The sequence below is a fragment of the Calypte anna genome, chromosome 4 (genome assembly GCF_003957555.1).
Source record: "Calypte anna isolate BGI_N300 chromosome 4, bCalAnn1_v1.p, whole genome shotgun sequence".
Classification (NCBI taxonomy): Eukaryota; Metazoa; Chordata; class Aves; order Apodiformes; family Trochilidae; genus Calypte; species Calypte anna.
Window position 1 is genome coordinate 16921041 of NC_044247.1, and position 21260 is coordinate 16942300.

Here is a 21260-nt window from a genome sequence, read left to right on the forward strand (position 1 = left end):
CTGTGGAGGGGGCTGTGGGGGCAAAATGAAAGTCTGGGGGACAACATTTTTAAGGCAGTTTTCAGTGATCTAAAAGCTGAGTCTTGAGGTAAATCCTGAGCACTGAGCCCCAGCTGGGAGGAACTCACTGAGCTAGCAGAGTTTGTCCCACATGCTGGTTCCTGCTGCCTGCCTGGCACTGCAGCCTCCCTGCCAAACTCTGGAGCCCTTCACCTACCTCAGGAACTGCTGCAGCCTTAGGTTTGAGAAGCCAGCTCATGCATCAGGCTGAGGGAGTTGGGTTTCCTCTTAAACTTGCAGAAACTGCTTGATTGTTTGAGGCAAAGGGTGCATTCTAATGCTGTCTGCTAGGGCTCAGGCTGACACAGGATAGGAAAATCTGTGGGAAGATCATGGGGTATGAGAACAACTCAGGAAAATGAAAGGATAAAACTTAAAATTAACATTTCCTTAGTGGGATAGTTCTTACTGAGCTGGGGTTTATGCTTAGCATTCCTGGTCCATGGCCCAAAAGAAAACAGACAGCCCTCTCCTGCAGTGAGACAGCTGCTGGCAAGTGTGTGTCAGGGTCAGGTTTGTATTTTACATGCCCATAAAATTCAAGATCAAAGTTAAGTATCAGTAACTGCATCAGAAGAGATGTCCTGAGGAGAGCTGTTTACCTGAGCAGGGCTCTAAGTGCAGAAGCAGACTCTGTGTGGATGGGCCTGGCAGGCAAAGCCTCCTTCCTAGCACAAAAACCACTCCAAGTCAGGCTCACTGTTTGAATAAAGCAGATCTATTTCAGCACCATAACATTTTATTAAACTACACTATCAAAATCACATTGATGGCAGGGAGAACATTGCTATCAGTGCATATTTCTCTGTACTAAGACTGAATTTGTTGCATCCAGCATTTGCTGAGGAAAAGGACACTGGAAGGGAATCCTTCATAGCCAAAGAGACAGTAGAAAAGTTCTACAAAAAAGAAAAATCAGGGCAGTTGGGAGCTGGCTGGAAGAGATCCAAGGGGAAGACTTCAAGTCAGATCAGTAAGGGGGTTATCTGTAAAAAGCTTACATTTAACTGGTGTTTATTAACTTCCTCATCTGAGAGATGAAGAGGCTGAGAAACAGCAGTTTGTGAAGAGCATCCCTGTCCCTGCAGTGGTCCACAAACCCACACAAATATTGTGTAACTGCTCCTGCACTTGTGAACTGTGATGCACGCACCTGGATACAACAGCTGGAAGTGTCCTACAGTTATAAAAACCTGCTTCATCTTCTAAAACAAACAATAAAAAGTAGCAGAAATACATTCTATACAGAAGTAAAAAAAAAAAAAAATAATAAATCCAACAAACCCAAACAGTTGAGTTCCAGACAAATATGAGTCACATCAGGTTGAATTTAAAAAGTCTCACTTCTAACACCTAGAGAACTATTTCTATCTGCCCGAGCCACTGCCCCGTGGCAGATGGGGGGGAGCAGCTCAGAGCTGCTCTCTGGCACCAACAGGACAACCAGCAGCCTTCCCACACCAGCACCCCTAGAAGCAGGTCACCTCTGGAGGTGTCTGTGACCTCCCAGCCTCCCCCAGGGCTGGAGGCAGAGGTGTCTGTGAAATAAGGCTCAGTCTCCAGGAGAAGACTGGGGTGTCAGTCACGTTGTGGAGGGTGGAAACCCAGTGAAGTCCACCAGGAAGAAGAGGTCAGGCTCTGGGCAGAGCAGCAGGAGGAGGTGAGGATGGTGAGGACCTATGTACAGCAGTCTGGAGTGGGACAGGGCTGGGGAGGGGGGCTGTCAAACAAGGTCCTTACACCCAGCCAGCTGGGGTCAGTAACACCCCTCCTTCCAGGAATCGTCCTCGGCTGCCTGAGTGCTCTGTGCTGACTGGAGCAACCTGGGGGGAGAGAGACCAAAAAAACCATCACCAACAGCAGGAGAAATCCCTCAGGAATCAGTGGGTGCAGGCAGGAATGTCTGGGGGAGGCTGGAATTCCCCCAAGGAACAATACCTGCCTTAGGGAAAGGGCTGCAGGCCCAGCGGGCAGGTCCCAGGCACCAGGAGGCCAGAGCAGCAATTTCAGGCAGTTTGGAGAAATGCAGGGGCTGGTTTTGGGGGCACAGAGCCACACTCACCCTGCTCTGCTCTGTAAGTAACAGTGCTGGGGGCTTGCCCCAGGACTGAGTCCCAAGAGAGATATTTATCTCTGCAAATGTGACTGAACAGACACAAAAAAGCCCCAAACAACAACCAGATTGTATTTTTAAGAGCACAAAAATTCACTTCACAAGAAGCTGCTCAATTTCAGGCCATTCCAGGACATTAAAAATACCTGGAAAAAACACAGCTTTTGGCATCAGATTTAAGACAAGGGGCTAAGAGCAGGCTCTGCTAACGTGGCATGAAGCAGTCTCTGGGTGGAGCTGTCAGAAGCACCTTAGAGGCCTTTCAGAGCCTGGCTGTGTTCTAACTAACCAGCTGCTGCTTTACACCACCTACAAACTGCAGATTTGCCTGAAGATTTAGGAAACTAATCGTAACAGCTAGAAATAAATGTAAAAAAAAAAAAACAAAAAGGTCCCCAAAGCCACTGGATTAGGACATGGCCTCTCAATCAGCTCAGACTTGTGCAACAAGCACAAAGATTGTTCATTTTTTGGCAGCCCTCAGGTACACTGTCACCCTGTTGTATGAAGTTACCATAACAAATAAACAATGATGCTTTTCAACAGCCTTGATAATTTGTGCCACCTCTCAAAACCCTTGCCTACTGCTCACCCACAGTCCTAAGGAACAAATAACACAAAAAACCCCACCAAACTTATTTTACCAGTAGCAAAGCTGCAGTAGGCCAGCTGGGAAGGTTATTTTATTACCAATAAAGAATTTATTAGTTCTTTGAAAGAGTTTTCCCCTTCCCAAAACCAGATGTGTGCATCAGATAAATCCGTGCCCATCATGTTCATTTCTCAGCCCAGAAGTTTGAGCCCAGGCCTCTTCCTTTGTTTTATTTTCCTGGATCATCAGCTCTGCTTAAAAAAACCACTTTTTTTTTCTCAAGCAGATGGGTTACTGAAACACTGACTGGTTGGGTCACGGAGTATGTGGTAAAAAGGAGTTTCCCACCCAGCAGCTGCTGAGTCCCAGCCTGCTGGTTCACATCTACAGGCAGAGAATTTCATTTTAGTGGCATGTTAAGGAACTGCAAACCCTGTTGCTTCCTGACTGGGGGCAAAGTAATCAACATCCAGGAACCTTGCAGCTAAGTCCTGCCCTTTCTTTAGGGCTCCCCAGCACCTCAGGTTAATCAGCAGCTCTGACCCTGCTCTCTACACTCGTTTCATGCTCTGACATCTAAACACTTTATAAACAAGTGTTTCTCACCTGTGCAACAAACCAGACACCTGAAGCCCCACACTCACCTCTTGGATGGTGGTGTTGCCTTGCCCCTGGCCACTGAGATTCCCCCTAGAGATGTGCGTGCCTTCAGGGGTGAATTTTTTGCCACGGTGACCACGTTGCTGCTTCTGGTAGTGCAAGTGCTGCTGGAGGAGCCTGCGTTGAGCTGTGGTTTCCGAACTCCAGTGCTGGGGTTTGTGTAAGTGCAGGCTTTCACTGCCTGCCTGGCTGCTAACAGGGAGTTTGTGCAGGACCCACCCTTCAGCGGCTGCCGCACGGTGAGGGGAGACTGCCCAGCACTGGAGGAATACCTGAGCTTCCCGGGAGTCAGACCTGGAAATGCAGCAACACCAGGGTTAGGGATAAACACAGAAGGGCTCAGGGCTTCCCCAGGAGCCCCCCCAGTGACCTGCTGAGCGTTGCTGTGTCCTTGGGATGCGGCTGTTTGGCACCTGCAGGTCCGACTCCAGGCTCCGACTGCTGCGCACAGACTCCAGAGCCCGCAGGCTGGGCCTGGCCAGGTTGGGCATGCTGTGCCTCATCTCCTCTGAAAGCAAGAGCCAGGGTCACAGCACGTCAGGGACCCCAAGGATCACCCAGTCCCAACCCCCCTGCCACGGCCAGGGACACCTCCCACAGCCCAGGCTGCTCCAGCCCCATCCGACCTGGGCTGAGACACTGCCAGGGATGGGGCAGCCACAGCTTCCTTGGGCACCCTGGGGCTCAGCACCCTCACAGGAAAGAATTTCTTCCTAACGTCTAACTTCAACCTCCCCTCTTTAAGTTTGAAACCATTTGTCCTTGTCCCTTTGTCCCCTCACTACACACCCATGTAAAAAGCCCTACGCCAGCTTTCCTGCAGGCCCCCTTCAGACTCTGGGAAGTCACGACGAGGAAGAACCATCTGGAAGAACCATGGGAAGAACCATCTGGTCCAAGCCTTCCAGTATGATTGTCTTATAATATTATACCACAGACACAGAACAATGTGCTGCTTCTGGCAGCAGTGGGGGATGTGTAAGGGTTCAGACTGCCTCTGGAGAAACACATCCAAAAGTGAGAAGGAGACTGAGTGGCTAGAGAGCAGCCAGGCAGAAAGAGCCCTGAGAGTCTGGATTGCCAGGAAGCTGAACAGGAGCCAGCAGTGTGCCCAGGTGGCCAAGAAGGCCAATGGCATCCTGGGCTGGCTCAGGAACAGCGTGGCCAGCAGGTCCAGGGAAGGGATTCTGCCCCTGTGCTCAGCCCTGGGGAGGCCACAGCTTGAGTCCTGTGTCCAGTTCTGGGCCCCTCAGCCCCTCAGGAAGGAGATTGAGGTGCTGGAGCAGGTCCAGAGAAGAGCAAGGAGGCTGTGAAGGGATCCAGCAGAATTGCTGTGAGGAAGGGCTGAGGGAGCTGGGGGTGTTGAGGCTGGAGAAGAGGAGGCTCAGGGGAGACCTCATCACTCTCTGCAACTCCCTGAAAGGAGGTTGGAGCCAGGGGGGGGTTGGGCTCTTTTCCCAGGCAACTCTCAGCAAGACAAGAGGGCACAAAGGGTCTCAAGTTGTGCCAGGGGAGGTTTAGGTTGGAGATGAGAAAGAATTTCTTTCTGGAGAGGGTGATCAGGCATTGGAATGGGCTGCCCAGGGAAGTAGTGGATTCTCCGTGTCTGGAGATCTTTCCAAAGAGCCTGGATGTGGCACTGAGTGCCATGGGCTGGGAACCACGGGGGGAGTGGATCAAGGGTTGGACTTGATGAGCTCTGAGGTCCCTTCCAACCCAGCCCATTCTATGAATCTATGAAACTAATCCTCCATTCCCACTCACAAAGAGCACTTTCTGAAACCTGTGGATGTTAAGATGTGTCCTCACCTTCACTGCTGCCATACTTGAGCCTGTCCTGCATGGGGCTCTGCAGAGCCCTCCTGGGGGGCCGGATGCGGGAGGGGGTGGCCCTGCTGTGCTCGGTGCAGGAGGAAGGGGACTGGCAGCGGGGGGAGCTGAGCGGGGACGGGGAGTATCTGTGAGCACTGCGGTACGACAGGGAGCAGTCACAGTCCTCCTCGTCCTCCAGGCTGTAGGTGTCGAACTCCTGGTCGCTGTAGGTCCCTCTGCGCAGGGAGTGGAGGGAGGCGCTGGAGCTGCGGCGGGAGACGGAGGCGGAGCTGGAGGCACAATCCTGGCGCAGGCCTGGGGGCAGAGGGCGACAGCGCTCAGACTGCGGCCCCTGCAGCAGGAATTCCACAGCCCGTGGCAGCACAGCTTCAGTGCAGTGTGTCAGTGATTCACCTCACACTTCAATCTCAAGTTAACAACTCCCTTTCCTAAAGACACGGCACACGGAACCCCTAAACTGGATCAGTGAGGGCCCAGTTTAATTAGAGCAAAGAGGTAATATCCAAATTGACCTGAATTGTTCCTCATGGCACTGGCACTGCTGACTGGGAGCTGCTGCTGTTCAAACTGCCACTGGGATGAGATGGTGACTCGTGGAACTTCACCTCCACCTCCCAGACAACCTGGATGGAGTACTTCACTTTGCATGTCTGACACAGTGGGGCTTTGGATAATATTTTTAAAGCAATTTCTGCTTCAAGAGGTGTAATCTTGAGAGTGTTACACAACTGCTGGCCTGGAGATTTTTAAAAGGAGCTTCCTGCAGCATTTGAAATGATCTAATAAATTATTTTTTTGTTGTTGGGGGAAACTATTAGAACCCATCCAGATTTCCCCGTGGTTCTCACCACCACCAAGGAGCTGTCACTTACTTTCTTCCTGCAGGCGTGCCATAACCTGGACATCTGTCAGGTCCTGGAGTTTGTATCCCATGGAGATGGAGTCATCAGAGGTGCTCAGCTCACTGTCCACAGATGACTGGGAGCTCAGTGCAGAATGCATGCTCAGATAACCTTCAGTGGGCAAGAGGAGGGAGGAACAGAGAAAAGCTTTCAGATGTCCACATTCAAACCCAGAATGAGCAGCAGAGTATTGATTCTGCTGATAAAACCTGTGAAGCTGAGGTGTGGTTGCTGGAAATAATGGAGTTAGAGATGACCTGAGAACACAGCAGTCACTACTTGAACCTGCAGTTGTCAGGAGGCAGTGTCTTTGTGCAGAGAAAATCAAATGTGGACTTCTGTCCAGAAGGTGGCAAAAGGATGTTTGGTAATTCTGAGGTTAGAAACATCCTTTAAAAGATCAGTATTATTTCTGCCTCTTATGAGAAAGAGACAAATACTGGTCTAGATTTTAAGCACCCAAGGTACACAAAGTGCTTGCTAGGGTGTTGGTGAGCACTCAGAGGAGTAAAAGGAACTAAAAGGGTACAAAAAAAAAAAAAATTAAAAAAAAAAACTACCAAAACCCCCTCCAAATTACAAGGGACAATTTTTGGCAACACAGAAGGATCAGTGACTGTAAAACCTCTACACCACCAGCATGCTTATGGATGCCCCATGTTCCAAAATACTGTAACAGGTCCATAACTACCATAACTAACCCTCAGACACACATAAAGCCAGGTAACTCACAGGGCTGCTTTAGCAGAGGGGACAGCACTACTGCAAATTAATTCAGAGATGAGGCTGCAATTAGTTCTGCACAGATTCAGACTCACCAAAGATAATTAAACCCCACAACCTCCTGGCACCACTTTCAGCTAGAGCAGGCTGAAGGAACACAAACCCTGCTGGAGCAGGGAGTCCAGGGCATCAGCAGAACTCTGAAACTCATTGCTGAGCAACCTCTCCCAACAATGCTTAACTCCAGGAAAAAACCAGCAGGTTCCCAGTGTTATTTCTTCAACCAGTTTTGAAGAGCAGTAACTGATGGCCCCAAAACCACCAGTCCTGGTCAGTCAGGTTGGCAGTGAACTTTAAACTCGTGTCAGCACTCACCCAAGCCAGACACCAAGTCTCAAGAAGCCTCAGGTACAATCCTGCTCTACATTTGGCTTTTCCCTTGGTGCCCCTGACAACTTGAGAGATTTGTAGAGAGAATGAGGAAATCTGCAGGTTGCACAGTTTGGGTTTTACACACCAGTAAGTGTCTGTGAGTGAAAAGGGGGTTGGACACTGAGACTGCCAGCTGACTTTGGATTAAAGACAAGAAACTGATTTAGAGATTTTTTTTTCTTCCCCCTGCAGAATTCAACTTGCAAAAATAACCAGTCCTAGAGGCATCCTTCTGTTTGCAAAACAGAGATAAGCGTTAATTTCTCTTTAGAGCAGAAAACCAGATCTCAAAAGCACACCTGCAGCTCTGAAAACATCCATACCCAACCCTTTTTTTTCTTAGAAATTAAAGAAAAAAAAAAAGGTTCATTTCCCATAAAAAGCCAGAAACTGTTAAACATGCTTAATGCTTTTAAACATGCACATTAACACACAGTGGTTTCCAAAGGAGGAGAAAAAAACCATCAAATCAAGGGAGATAATAAAGCCAAGAGGCAAAGCATCTGTCCAGGGGAGGGGAGCAGCAGGTGGCCCAGGGATCAGAGCAGCTCTGGGAAGGGCTCCTTGGGCAGCAGCCTCAATGGAAATGCAGGGATGTGGCCAAATGACTGGGGAGCAGCCTCATTAGCACCCCACAAAACACAGGCTGCTGACAAGAGCTCTGCAGAGGTTGCCTGTAAGGCAGGAACTCTTGCTGCAGACAGCTGAGCAGTCTGAGGGAGAGCTGCTGCTGGGCTGTGCTTAGCTGCCCACTCAGCCAGTTAAAGGCCTCTCCTGGAGCCTTCCCCTTCCCTCTCCCAAGCACAAGGCAGCTTCTGGCTGGTGCCTCCACTCCCCAGCTCATCCATTAACTCTTTTGCAAAAGAAATTCACAAACTCTCCAGCCAGAAAAGTGAATCCAAGCAACTTTATGAAGTTCACACCTCCGTGTGGTATCCTTACCCAAGAGCAGTATTTCCTCTGCCCTAATGGCTTTTTTCTCTTCTAATTCACTTAAAATTAGTACAGTTTTATAAACGTAGAGAGAGAAAGTTATAAAATCAAACCCATGAAATAACTGCAAGACATTTAGAATGCAAGGAGGTTTCCTCTCAACAGATGAGAGCTGGGGCAGTGAGTGAGCAAATTAAAAGGAGAAAACCCCTGGAGTGGACTTGCATCTTGTGATAACTTTTCCCTGTGTCAAACAGCAAAAGTCCTTGCATTTTAAACCCCCTGGGTTTGCAGTGCTCTACTGACATGCCATACCTGAGCTGCCACAGGTTAGTAGTGCTTTGTTAGTTGATTTGAGATGCCCAGGAGAGTTTAGAGCAGTGCTACAGGAGCCTGGCTCTGTGTTCAAATTATGTGCACTTGGTGAGGCCAGTGGGCTGCAATACAGGTTTTTCCATCTACTGGCTAGAAGGAAAAATACAAAAAAGCCATAAAGGTTATCAAAATATTAAAAAACAAAACCAAAGAGCATTAAGATATAAAGAAAGGCACGATCAAACCAGGTTAAGTACTGTAACCTGGTACTTCAAAGAAGACCTCTTGATGGTGTCAGCTCCCCCCTTCAACTTGTTACTTCTGAAGAATTCCAAGAATAACTGGTGACAAACTCAGCTTTCCAGAAGCCAAACATCTCTAAAAGCTGCAGTGCTGCTATTCTGAGCTAGCTGTTTACATACAGACCTGTCACTTCTACACCCCATCTTCATTCTGAACAACTCCACTGAACTCTGTTTACATGTTCCTACTTTGAATTTTTAATGGCAGAACAAAACCAGCATCAAACCACAACAGCTAAGCCTTTGGAGTAAAAGGAGAGCAAATTAATAGGAAAAAGAACCATTATGAAATATTTATTCAGCAGACGAGTTAGTGAAGCAATCAAAAAGCAGCCAGGTAGCAAAACTTGTGCATCCATTCTCAGTGCAGCTGGAAATAAGCAGCTGCAAACCCAAAGAAATGACTCCATGGCATCTGTGTGTACCCAGGGGGCTGCTGGACTGCCCACCCAACCCTCACCATGGGGGCAACAGCAAATACTGAAGACTGGCTATGTAACTGGTTCTCTCTCTTCTTTCCCCCACAAATCTCAGGTCAGACTGGTTTTGTTACAAAGGAGTGACAGAGTACAAATCAAACCTGATGTATGCCAGGCAGAAGGCAAATCAAACGTAGCTTCATTCCAGCTTCTAAGGTTTACACAAGCAACCAAAGTTTGTTCTCCAAACACACCTGGTTATCCCAAATGAGGAATGTCAAGGCTAAGCTGAAAACAAACCCCTTGGGTTCAAGGAGTACCAAAACACTGAACATTTAAGCTGCAAAACCATAACCCAGCACTGGGCTCACAGACTCCAAATCACTGAGGTCCAGTTAGTGGCCAGACTGAAATCAAAACCATTGCCTTCACACAAGAAACCAAACTCAGCCAGATAGCAGCTTTTGTACCAACCTAGAGGTGGCGTTTTCAGTAGATAAGAAAACCCCTCAGCTTCAAAACATTCTCTGAGAAACACTTTGCTTTCCCAAACACAGCTGCTGCCTTGAGATGTTTGTCAGCCCGAGTTGAGGCTGCTCAGTGAGGGGTTCTTGGAAGAAACTGATAAACCCAGAACCCCCCCCAGCTGCAGGGCAACCCACAGCTGCCTCTGGAGCAAGGCTGCACAAGGAGCAACACAACATGGAAAAGGATTGCTCTGTCTCTTCCAGCCCCTCAGTGTCCTGGCTACCAGGAATTCAGTTCAGAACTCCTACAAACCCAGAGTCAATTTGCAAAGCCTGAGGCAGAACAGCTCCTAGGGGGATTCTGGGTGCAGGAACAGCACTGCCCTCTCTGCCTGGGAAGGAACTCAGTGATAAATTCTTGAAGGTCCCTTCCAACCAAAGACGTTCTGTGAGTGTGTATAAATGTGGCTCAAATCTGTCCTGACAGCTCTGACACCAGTGAAAGGTGAAGGTGGGACTGATCCTTCAAACCAGGAGCCCAGAACACTGAGTGTGCTGGTGGTTGGTCACTGAACAAAACCCACCAGAGCCTTTTTCTTTAGGGCTCATTCACTAAAGGATGATAAAAGTGGAGGAAAAACAGTTTCCCAGTGACACTATTTCTTCAAGTCACAGATTTTAATGATTCATTACTGGGAGCTTTGAGCAGACAAGTGCTTTACTCAGGCAATACTACCAGTGGTAAGATACAGTCACCAGAAACAATGATATTGAACTTCTACAAAAAAAAAAGCTGCAGTGATAGTTTTGTATGATTCTCTGCCCTACTCCACAGAAGCACATTTTTTCCTCTACATACTTTTACATTAAAGATGCTTAAATATTTAAAAAAATAAGCAAACCAAGAGCCTGGAAACACAGACTCACAACATATCTAAAAAATCAAACAAATAGAAAGCAAGGTGGTCAGTTTGGCAATTAATTTAAAATGCCTGGATTTGCCTCTTAAAAGATAGAGAGAGGCAAAGCACTGTTTTTTCTGTTTGTTTTGTCTCTCACTTGTTATCATCCCAGCTTTCTTGATGTGTACAGAATGATCTCCTGCCTTCAGGGGCTGAGGCATGACCAGTGCCAAGGGCCAGCAGGGAGGTTTCCCCACAACCATCCCAAGCACTATCTCTGCAGACAGCCTCTGCCACAGCACCTGGAAACTCCTCCTCACAGGAGGCAATAAAAGCCACTTGCCAAAGCACTGCTGATGGTTCCCCTACCTTGATCAAGTCTGTTTATCAGGGTTCTGCAGGCTGCTTCTGTCTCAGGAGTGGGGTTGTCCAGCACCTGTCGGCACCATTGTAAAGGCGAGTTTGTTTTCTGGTCTGTGGGAGCTTTCCTTGGGGACACATAGAGCCTTGGCAAGGGGTGAAAGGAGACAGGAAAAAACATTTATCAACTCAACGCAACCACTGAAGGAGCATCTACTAAAGCATGCCTAAAAATAAACAATATAAAAGTTATCTGCATCAAAAACGGGGGAAAAAAATTAAAAGTTTAGATGGTATGCCATGGCTCAGAGACAAACTTCCCACATGCAAATAAATACCCAAAAGCTCATCTGCTGCTGAAAAAAAGAAAAGCTGAGAAATACAAACACAAAGATTCCTGAACATGCAAGGTTATCTTTCAGGAAAGACCCCACACCAGCACATCTTGCTGCACGGGTAACTGAGCAGTGCAACCACTCAGCTCCAATCAAACACTGAAAGCAAAGTGCTCTCCCTCTGGATTTACTTTGCAGCTCAGCCCCCCAAAAAAAACCAGCAATAAACCCATTAAAAAAAAAAAAAAAAAAAAAAAAAAGAGGCCAGCAGCTTCCTTAGGGCAGGTCACTCTGTTCTGCACCTATTTTAGGTTAAGAGAGAAAATGCTGCTCTACTTGAGGGAGCAGCAGTTCTCCCCCAGCTCCTTCCATGCTTCTAATCCTGCTTCCCAGAACCTGTCTGGCTGCTACAACTGCTTCCCCACGGAGCCCAGCTCCTCCTGCTCCTCTCCAGCCTGCCACAGGACTCCCATTTTCCAGCTGACGAGTCTGTTGGCAAGCCACAATCTCACAATTTCATTAACCCCAATTAATTAAACACAACTAAATAAATTTTTCAGGGCACTAATGTTTAAAGACTCAAAACTCTGTCTCTAAACAGTTCTAGTGGAAAATGACATGTCTCAGCTGCTTTGTTCACTTCTTTCTCAGTTTAACCCTGAGTTTTACTGGTTATGGATACAAATTCATTAACATATATTACAAGTTTTAAGTAAATTCACACAAACAGCTTGGCCTGATCTCCTCTCCTTACAGGAGTTGATCCTGTCAGGATCTTTCTCTTTTTCATTAATGAGGAACTCACAAAAACACAGGAATTCTGGTCTGATTTCACAGCATCAGGTTCAACTGTTTCCCCATTTTTTAAGCAGCTCTGGGAAGGGTTCAACACACTTTGCAAGTTAACTTCTCAAAGCATGCTGGCATAGTTGATTCTTCTGGAGCACCACACACCATCAGCTAATAAAAGCACCAGCCCTACAAAGAAAAGTGAACACATTTCTGGAGACAATATTATGACCCAAAAGTCACCTTTGTCTGCAGGTCCCTGTGGCACAAGGGCCAGAGCAGCAGGGCCCAGGTGAAGGCTGTGTCACCTTTCCAGCTGAACTCTTTGCAACAAGCTGAACTCCCTCTGCTTGGCTTAAAAATATGTGGAATTTTATTTCTGGTAGATTTGCCCTGACAAAACAAACAGCCTTAGAGGATAACTTAATTCAATAAATATTGGAAAAAAATTTACTCAGGCGTGCCAGTAGGAAAGCATTCAACTGCCTGTGTGCAAGTCAGCCAAAGTCTTTGGGGTTTAACAAATACCTGATTTACTGAGCAAGCTTTTCCTTAGATTTTGCTCCTACAACTCAGCAGCCTGGGTTTGAAGCAGGTTCTGTTCCAATGGCAAAAGGTTATGCTTTGAATTTTTTCTTTTGCCAAACTGCAGATGAGAACTGAGACATTACTTAGCTACTTACAAGGCCTTAATCCAAAATTCAGAAAGCAAACATTTGGGCAAATATTCTCAATTTGATGTCTCAGAGTGCTGCTATGTAACTTATTAAATATGAATGAGATTTTCTTCAGCTTCTGAGAGGCAACCCCTTAGATAAAGCATCTGCAGTTCTGCTCCTAGTGTGTGTGCTTAGGAAATTCTCTTAACAGGAACTCAGCAATTTAAAAGGAACATAAAGCTTCTGCTACATGGGTTTGCTTGATTGTTATGGTTTGGTGGTTTGTTGTTGGTTTTGGTTGGTTTTCTTTAAAAAAGCAAAACCTACATAAAAGCTTCTCTGGAGCCCTGTGTTGCACAACTGGCAGCTTTACCACCAGGATCAAGATCTTTGAATTATTTCATCAGAATTCCAAGAAAACATTCTCTCTCCCAAGTCTCTACCAGGGAAAAAAATATAACTGATACCTGGCAGAACACCAAACAAGTGGCACGGGAGTGAAGAACAAAATGCTGGACACAAATCACTGCAGGAAGAACAACCAACTAAACACAGAGAAAGCCACAGCTGAACTCTTGCAGAGGGGGAGTATTGTTTGTTCCCTCCTGTGGGGGTAGCAGCCTTTCTGGGCACAGCTCAGGAGCTGCCCTGTGCTGAAGTGCAGCCTAAGGGAGCAAACTGGTCAGCAGGAACAGGCAAACAGCACCCAGTTTAAGTTAAGCACTGTGCTGAGCTGGAACAGCACCCAAAGGTGATTTCCACTTGATTAAGTCTCCAGGATATTTACAATTTTGAACAGCTATTTGAGAAAGTGACCTCAAGGAGCAAGTCAAGGGACAGGCAGCCCAGGAGTAGAGAGTTACAGCAGTAGTACCTCATGTTTCACAGGAGTTCTGCCATCACCCTGCTGGAAAACAAAACCTTAGACCACGCAAATCCTGCTGAAGCCAAGGGAAGCTGGACCAAAATGTTTGCCAGTTCAACCCAACTAAAACCAGTGCAGAACCAGAGACTGTCTGCACCTGCAGGGACCAGAAACAAACCCTCTGTCCCTGTCTGTGCTGCTGCCTTTGCTCTCCCTGGGCAGTGGTTTCTGCTGTTACCACTTCAGCTCAAGTGGGCAAAATCCACAGAGCAGATTTAACTACAGAGAAGTAGCACAAGCACAACACCATGACAGGAATTTCCCTGAGGCCTGGACCTGTTCTTAAAACTGGAACGACAGGAAGACACAGGAGCTAAAGCTCCTCTTTTTGAAAACTTCCCACTCCCCACCTCTTATTTTAAACACTTTCATACTTCGAAAGAACACAAAATGAGTCCTTGGTATACTTAAAGGTATAAAGCATCATCCCCTTTACTAGATGAAGACACATGAAGGGTCAGCAAGCCAAAGGACTGAGCTGTTAAGACTTACTCAGCAGTGACAGGAAAAAACAAAGCCACAGGGGATTTCTAAAAAATTACCAAAAATCCTAGGTATCAGAGCACACATGGTGTGTTCCAGTGTTAGCTACAGGGCTTCTTCTAATGTATAATATTAAAAACCAGGAAATGTAACAACATAGCAAGATCTTGCTTTTACCAACACACTGCTCCACACATTCAGCTATTACTTCTATGCAGGAACTACAAAAGTCCCCCAAGGAGCAAAGCCACCTTATTAATGGTGGGGTTTTGTTAGTTTTGATTTTTTAAATTTTTTAAGGCTGTTTTCTTTACCAAGTTAATATAGCTTGAAGAATCTCTCATGTCACAAGCTAGATAAACGTGAATACAAAACCATCTCTTTTCATTAACATGGAAATAATGAAGCCTGGCTTCCAAATTCAACTTGTTAAATGTATTCCCTTATAGTCTGGCTTGTTGGGGTTTTTTTCTCTTAAGAATTCTGCTCAAGATGCTGTTTAAGTATGCTCTGGAGTTTCAGTGATCAAGTCAGAGCCTGTATTTGGGCCTTGACCTTTAACTAGTTCTGGAAGGGCAAGGGAAATTAATCTGCTGATGTATAAAACAAGTTCTGAACAGGGCTGCTGGTGGAGTCCTACAAAGTAAGGTCAGCTCAGGATTACATCATTGATCTGTTTCAGTTCATGTCTCCAAACAAAAGAGACATTGTTAACTGCAAACAACAGTACCTCAGGAAATGGAAACGGTTTCTCTTCCTAGACAAAGCAAAGAGCCACAAATTCCGGCTGGTCTGAGGCCCCAGTTTGTGTTTTACCAAATTCTTATTTAAAAACAGCACTTGACAGCTAGGTACAAAGTTTAACAGCTCCATTATTCATTCATCTGCGTGCATCATACAGAAATAAACAAGGAAAGGAAGTTTTCTGTGCTTGCTACAGCTGTGTCAGGAAGAAAAGGGGAAAAACAAGCCTTAAACTGATTTTAAAAAATTTTATAATTGTGCTCTGGCACAATGGTCTTAAAAGTAAGTACAGCCAGTAATGAGAACAGCACTCCTGCTGCTGGGAACCTCAGCACTGTACAGGAATCACTTTATACCCTTCAAATTATTGCCCACCTAACCAGTGCCACTCCCAAGCACAGCAGCCCAGGTTCCCTGCATTACTGCAGCTTTTGGAATACCTACCCAGCAATCTTCTTCTTCGTTGCAGTTTTCAAGTTCTAAGACTTTCACCTCGTCCAGATCTGCGTTAGCTGGAAGGCTTTCTACATCTCCTCCTTTTTCACTGGGATTCTGTTCATCTGTTTCAGCTGAGGGATCAATCCCTGCCACCACCAAGCTCCCCACAAGCTCCGTGCTGTTGTTTGTATCCCTGTGTGCAGAGCACCTGACCTTCTCATCCACTTGACACATCTTGGAAGACAGCTCCTCAGTGGCAGTGTTGCAGCTGTACTGCGCAGGGGCATCCAGGTCCCTCTGCAGCAAGCAGTTGTTCTCTCCTTCCTCTTTCCTCATCTTGCTTAAGCAGCTGTGCAGATCTGCCATGAGCTGCAGCTCCTGCTTCTCCCTCATGGCGTTGATGCTGTTATGGATCTCCATCCCGCTAAGCCCCGAGCCGTGGTTACCCACACCAGCATGGACCTCATTCTGCACGTCTGTCCCCAAGCAGGTTCCTGCTGCTCTTGGTTCTGGAGTGCTGGTTCTGGATCTCCAGCCTCCTCACCAGCTCCCTCAGCTTCCTCACCTCCTCCAGCTCCGGGCCCACCTCCTCGGGGCGCCGGTTCCGTGTCGGGGCCCATGGCTGAGTTCTCTGCTGAGTCTCGTCCTAAGTCAGGCTCCAGAGCATGGTCCTGCCTGTATGACAAGGGCACTGCCAGGCACCACCATCACCCAAAACACACACCCTGCACTGCAAGACACCAGAAATGGGTAAAAGCTCCTCAAAGACGAGCCACGTTTTAAGCAAACCAGGGTGAAATGCCAAAAATTCCACCTTTACAGGCATAAGCTGATGACACCTGGGGACAAGGTGACTGAACTGAATCAAAACCTTTCAAAAAAAGGACAACTGAAGTCAGTACCAAACATCTCAACAAGCACAACTTGTTTCAAACAGCTAGGGTCTGCAACTGTTGCGCTACAAATGGGAGGTACAAAAGGAAGCTGCTTTAATCATGCATTACAGTTTAGTTTCCACCTGCTGACAAACAAACTACACCAGAAAAGCCCCGACCCAGCAAAGCCAGGAAGCATCATTAGCAAGGTGCTGACTTCAGACAATGACAGCATCAAGAAAATGGTAAAAACATCCTTTGTTCATTGCCAGGTTTATCCTGGAAAAGCAGAAAAAACACCTTGAAAACATTTCAGTACTGGCTTCTACCAAAGCCCAAGGACTGGGATTGCAATGACTGCCACACACATAAATAACCACAACTCATTTATTATAAATCCCAGTAGACTTCACAAAATGAAGCCACCTTTCAGCTTTTTCTGCCTTCCTTAAGTGCTTACTGCTCATCCTCTGGTTGTGCTGACCTCTCCAGCAGCTTTAAGCTGCACAGGGTACTTGGGCTGCCCAAAACCCATAAAATGGGGCACTTAAGGGGCAGTTTTACAGCATCTTACAGAACAAAAGCAGTGGTGCACCTAACATACAGTTGTGCAGCACTCTCAGAACAATAAGCAAACACTGACTTCCCCCTACACCAGATATTTACATGAGTTTCCAGTTTCAATGCACACATTCATTTCTGAACTGAGTCTTCACTGAAAAGCCCCTAAGAGGAAATTAATGTTCCACAGAGCAAGGAAAATGGAGAATTAGAATTCCTTTCCATGCTGCAGAAGGATGGGGAATAGATCAGCAAGACAGAAGAGGGGGTTAGGCAATGCAGCCTGCTCAAAGTTTAAAAGATGCAATGCAGGCATTGCAACTGCACTTGAACCCTGACTTTCTGGGGCTGTAGATTCTTCCCCCTTCCTACCTGAAAATCTCTCCTGTTTTTTAGGCCTAACTGCCAGCAGGTAGAGGAAGCCACAGAAATTTCACAGTCACACACAGCATGCAAAGCAAGCAGGGTTAAAAATGCAGACATCTCCCATGCACACCTCAGCACCTCCCTATTAGTTGTAACAGCAGTAGCTGAGTAAGTTTCCTAAGCAAAAATAATAAAACTGTTTGATGTTTTACTTGACAGTTTTTTAAATTTTGGTCCTCTGCACAGAAGGTGAAAATACTAAGCTTACGTTTGAATAAATAATGAAAAGAAACAGCACTTACAAAGAGCTTCACTGGAGCAGAGCAGGCTGCAGCACACTCCAAACCCAGGATTCAAAACCATGCCTGGAAGAAGCAGTGGTGAAGTCATTTTAACGTGGGGAGAAGAAATCTCATTTGTAGTTACCAAGCAATCCAATTCCTACCCTTACACCCGCTCTGAAAAGCCTCCCTGTGTGCACCCCTCTCTCCTAGGAAACGATCCCATCCCTGGAGGAGTAACAAAACCAGCCTGATTTCCAGAGACATTTCCAAGCTATTGCTCAGTCACTCGCTGAGGATGCACCAGCGGGGAGTTTTAGGAGTTCTGCTGTGAAAAGAACACACAAGGGCCCAAGGGAGGGGGAAAAGCGATGAGAGCTGTCACCCGAAAAATTACTTCCCCTCCGAGGCTGAGGAGCAGCAAAAAAATCGGTATTTCCATTCACAGGAGGGGGAAGAAACAGATTGGAACGGCTCAGCCTTTCCCACCACCAGGACGAGGAACAACCAGCCAGATAAAGCAGCAAGGAGAGGGGAATAAATGTGCAAAAACTTAATTTCATCGTATAATGTGGGGAGGGGGGGGTGGGGGGGGGGGAGGGAGAGAATTTAAAAAAAAAAAAAAAAAAAAACAAAAAAAAAAAGAAAAAAAAAAAAAAAAAAGGAAGCCCCATTTCAAGCCCTTTCCATGCCGGAGACAATAATTTGGAGTTTTTTAACAAGACATCCGGGTGTTCAGCAGCAGGTTCGGGGGCTCTCTGCTCAGCAGGGCGGAGGAGAAGCGGGCAGAGGGGCGAACAACCGCCTGCCCACCCCCCCCCCCCCCCATCCCCCGGGCCCCACCGCCCCTCACCGGGCAGGCTGCACACCCGGGCACCCCACAGCCCACAGCCCGGCCGGCAGTGCCGGGGCACGGAGGGAGAACCGGGGGAAGGGGAGGAGGGGGAAGGGAGAGGGAAGGGAGGGTGGGCAGAGGGTCACACCGCGGGTAATGTGAGGAGAGCCGAGGCTGCGGCCTGGGGGAGGGTGTCCGGTCTGAGGAGGGGGCTGAGGGTGCGGTGTGAGGGAGCTGAGGGTGCGGTGTGAGGGGGTGAGGTGTACGGGGGTGTGGGTGCGGTGCGAGGGGGTGAGGGCGCGGTGTGAGGGGCTGAGGTGAGAGGGGGATGGGAGTGAGGTGTGAGGGGGTGAGGGTGCGGTGTGAGGGGGCTGAGGTAAGAGGGGGATGGGTGTGAGGTGTGAGGGGGCTGAGCGTGTGAGGTGAGAGGGGGCTGAGGGTGTGAGGTGAGAGGGGGATGTGAGCGAGGGCGCTGAGAGGACGCGACCCCTCACAGGGTTGGGGGGGGGGGAGGCGGGCGCGGCCAGTGTACGCCGAGCGGATCCCATCCGAGATCCCCGGCTATCCTGAACCTCCCACCCCCCCTCCCTCCCTCACCCTCCGGTACCTGCCGCGGCCGTGCCGATGGACGGGTGATGGGTGGATAGAAGGAGGGGCGGATGATGGGTGGGTGCCCTCCCTGCCCGCCGCCGCTGCCCAAGGGCGGGAGGCAGCACCAGCACCAGCACCAGCAGCAGCCGCCGCCGCGCGCGCACCCGGGCCCCGCCCCCGCCTCACAACGCCGCCGCCTCGCGCCTGCGCGCGGGGCCGCGAGGCGATGGCGGGAACGATGTCGCGACAGATCCTTGTCGCGATCCGAGCTCTGCTCGCATCCCCTTCCATCTCCTTGCCCTCTCCGCGGCTAAGGGTTCACCCGCCGTCTGACCGGGTGCTCCCCCACCCCGGCCTCTCCTCCTCCATCCCTGCTCACCGCTCCGGAGGGTGCCCGTGGGGCTGCGGGGTTCTGTGGGCTCGGGAAGTTCTTACTGGGGTTTTGATGAGGTTTGAGTCTGGGGGAGAGCTGGGGCTGTCAGGGATTGAGGGAGGGCCAGGCCTGATGGGGATTCTCCTCTGCCACAGGTGAACTGTGGTTCCCCTCCTCTGTCACTCCTGTCCCGTCCCACCTGCCTTTAACATAAATTAATAAATACATTGATGTAATTTCACGTGAAATAATCCACTCGAGTTTTGCCCTCCCAAGCCAGCGGGGTCGCTGGGGAAACAAAATCTGTGGGAAGTCGGTGAGTTCATCAGGCAGGAGACACCCGTGTGCAGGTACCTCTGTACAAACACACGTGGATGGCAGGAAACGGGAAGGTTTCCGTCTTTAAATCATTCCTTTATCTGTTTTGGTTTGGTTGGTTTTATTTTCCAGGGTGTAGATCCCAGGGAAGGTGTGAAGAAGGGGCAGGCAGCACCCCTGAGATCACAAATCCAGACCCCAGCCTGGACACGGGGAGGATCTTTCAGATTTGTGCAGAGCAGCACCCTCGGGATGAGGTGCTAGGGATCAAGGTTCCCTTTTCCCCAGCTTTTTAGAGCAACCAGACACAAGAAATGGCACAGAGAACATGAGGTGAGACCATGGCTGGGCCCGTTTGCTGCGTGAGAGCGAGGACTGTTTATTGGAGCTGTGTGCTGAGCTGGAACCATTGCTACAGGGGAACAGTGCTGAGGAGAGATGCTGCAAGACGGGACAAATCCTGCTCCATCAGGACCCCTGGAACCAGTCAGTGCCTTATTTCTGCAGATGACCTTTCCATAATGCACCTCCAGGCCCGCTGGTTTCATTATTTTAAATTAAGTTAAAACCCAGGCCTAACGAGATGCACAGCAGCTGCTGTACCAGTCATTCCCCACCACAGGGTTTGCAGAAATGAGCAGTCTGGGGAGATGAGATGCTTTTTGACCCCTTTCTGTTCAGGAAGTAACATCTCCTTAGCATTTGGTAACTTAGAAATGCAGGCAGCCCCAATCAGTACTCGTTTTAGCAGTGATACCTTCCTGACTACGTGGTTGTACCACTCGTGGGCAAACCAGAGCTGGAGTTTTTTAACAAGACATCCAGGTGCTTAGCATTTGGTAACTTAGCATTTGGTAACTTAGAAATTTGGTAACTTAGAAATGCAGGCAGCCCCAGTCAGTACTCATTTTATAAGTGATACCTTCTTGACTACGTGGTTATACCACTCGTGAGCAAACCAGAGCTGCCTCAGCCCTGTGGTGGCTTTTAAAGCCTCCACCTGAAGCTTGCCAGGAGCAGAGTTGTTGCTGCTTTCAACTGGAGTTCCCCTTGTGGCTTCATGCCTACAGCTGGGTTAAATAACTGCTACAGTGGCCAAAAAAAGAGCAAAGCAAAGTTGCACTTGTGCTGCAGAACACTACCTGGCCAAGCTGCTGCCTACATGCCAGCTCCCACCACCAAGAGCCTAAAGATTTATCTGGCTAGCAGTAGCCTGCCTTACAGCTTCTGCCATCATTTCCATGTAAGAAGTGACATGAGTGCTCTGCAGACATTCCTGATGCTTTCAGAGAGGAAACACAGGGGCTGGGGACACATCCCGAGCTGTACTGCTAAGGCTGACTTTCAGGGTTTGGGGCTCAGCTTCTCAGCGTCTGCATCAAGGGCTAAAATGTTGTGATTCTGACTTTCAGCAAGCCCAGTGTCTGCTGGAAGTTGGGTTTTGTGGGTGAGCATCTGTGAGGTAAATTACTGACAGGAAAAGCAGAGGCATTGCTGCCAGCCCTGGGGAGGAGGGGGAATCCAGAGCTGAGTCAAGGGAGTGCTCTTTGTCAGGAGGGGCCATGGAGACCCCTCTGCTCTGGCATGTTCTATGTGGCCACCAGACACCTCCCAGCAGTGGCCAAGCTAAACTCCAGGTGCAAGGCAGTGCTGTCTCCCCACACAGCCAGCAGA

At 48.4% G+C, this 21260-nt stretch overlaps 1 protein-coding gene across 1 annotated transcript; it reads right to left on the reverse strand.

Moving 5' to 3' along the window:
- Nucleotides 1–771: 771 nt before the first annotated feature.
- On the reverse strand, nt 772–19001 carry LOC103534136 (SLAIN motif-containing protein-like). Its single transcript, XM_030449428.1, is given in 13 exon segments — nt 772–1883; nt 3410–3719; nt 3796–3933; nt 5235–5552; nt 6131–6271; nt 8564–8713; nt 11023–11158; nt 15393–15878; nt 15880–15981; nt 15983–16060; nt 16062–16116; nt 17491–17553; nt 18912–19001. Coding segments are annotated over 11 exon segments (1959 nt in total). The 5' UTR covers nt 16095–16116; nt 17491–17553; nt 18912–19001; the 3' UTR covers nt 772–1816.
- Between the last annotated feature and the right edge of the window lie 2259 nt (nt 19002–21260).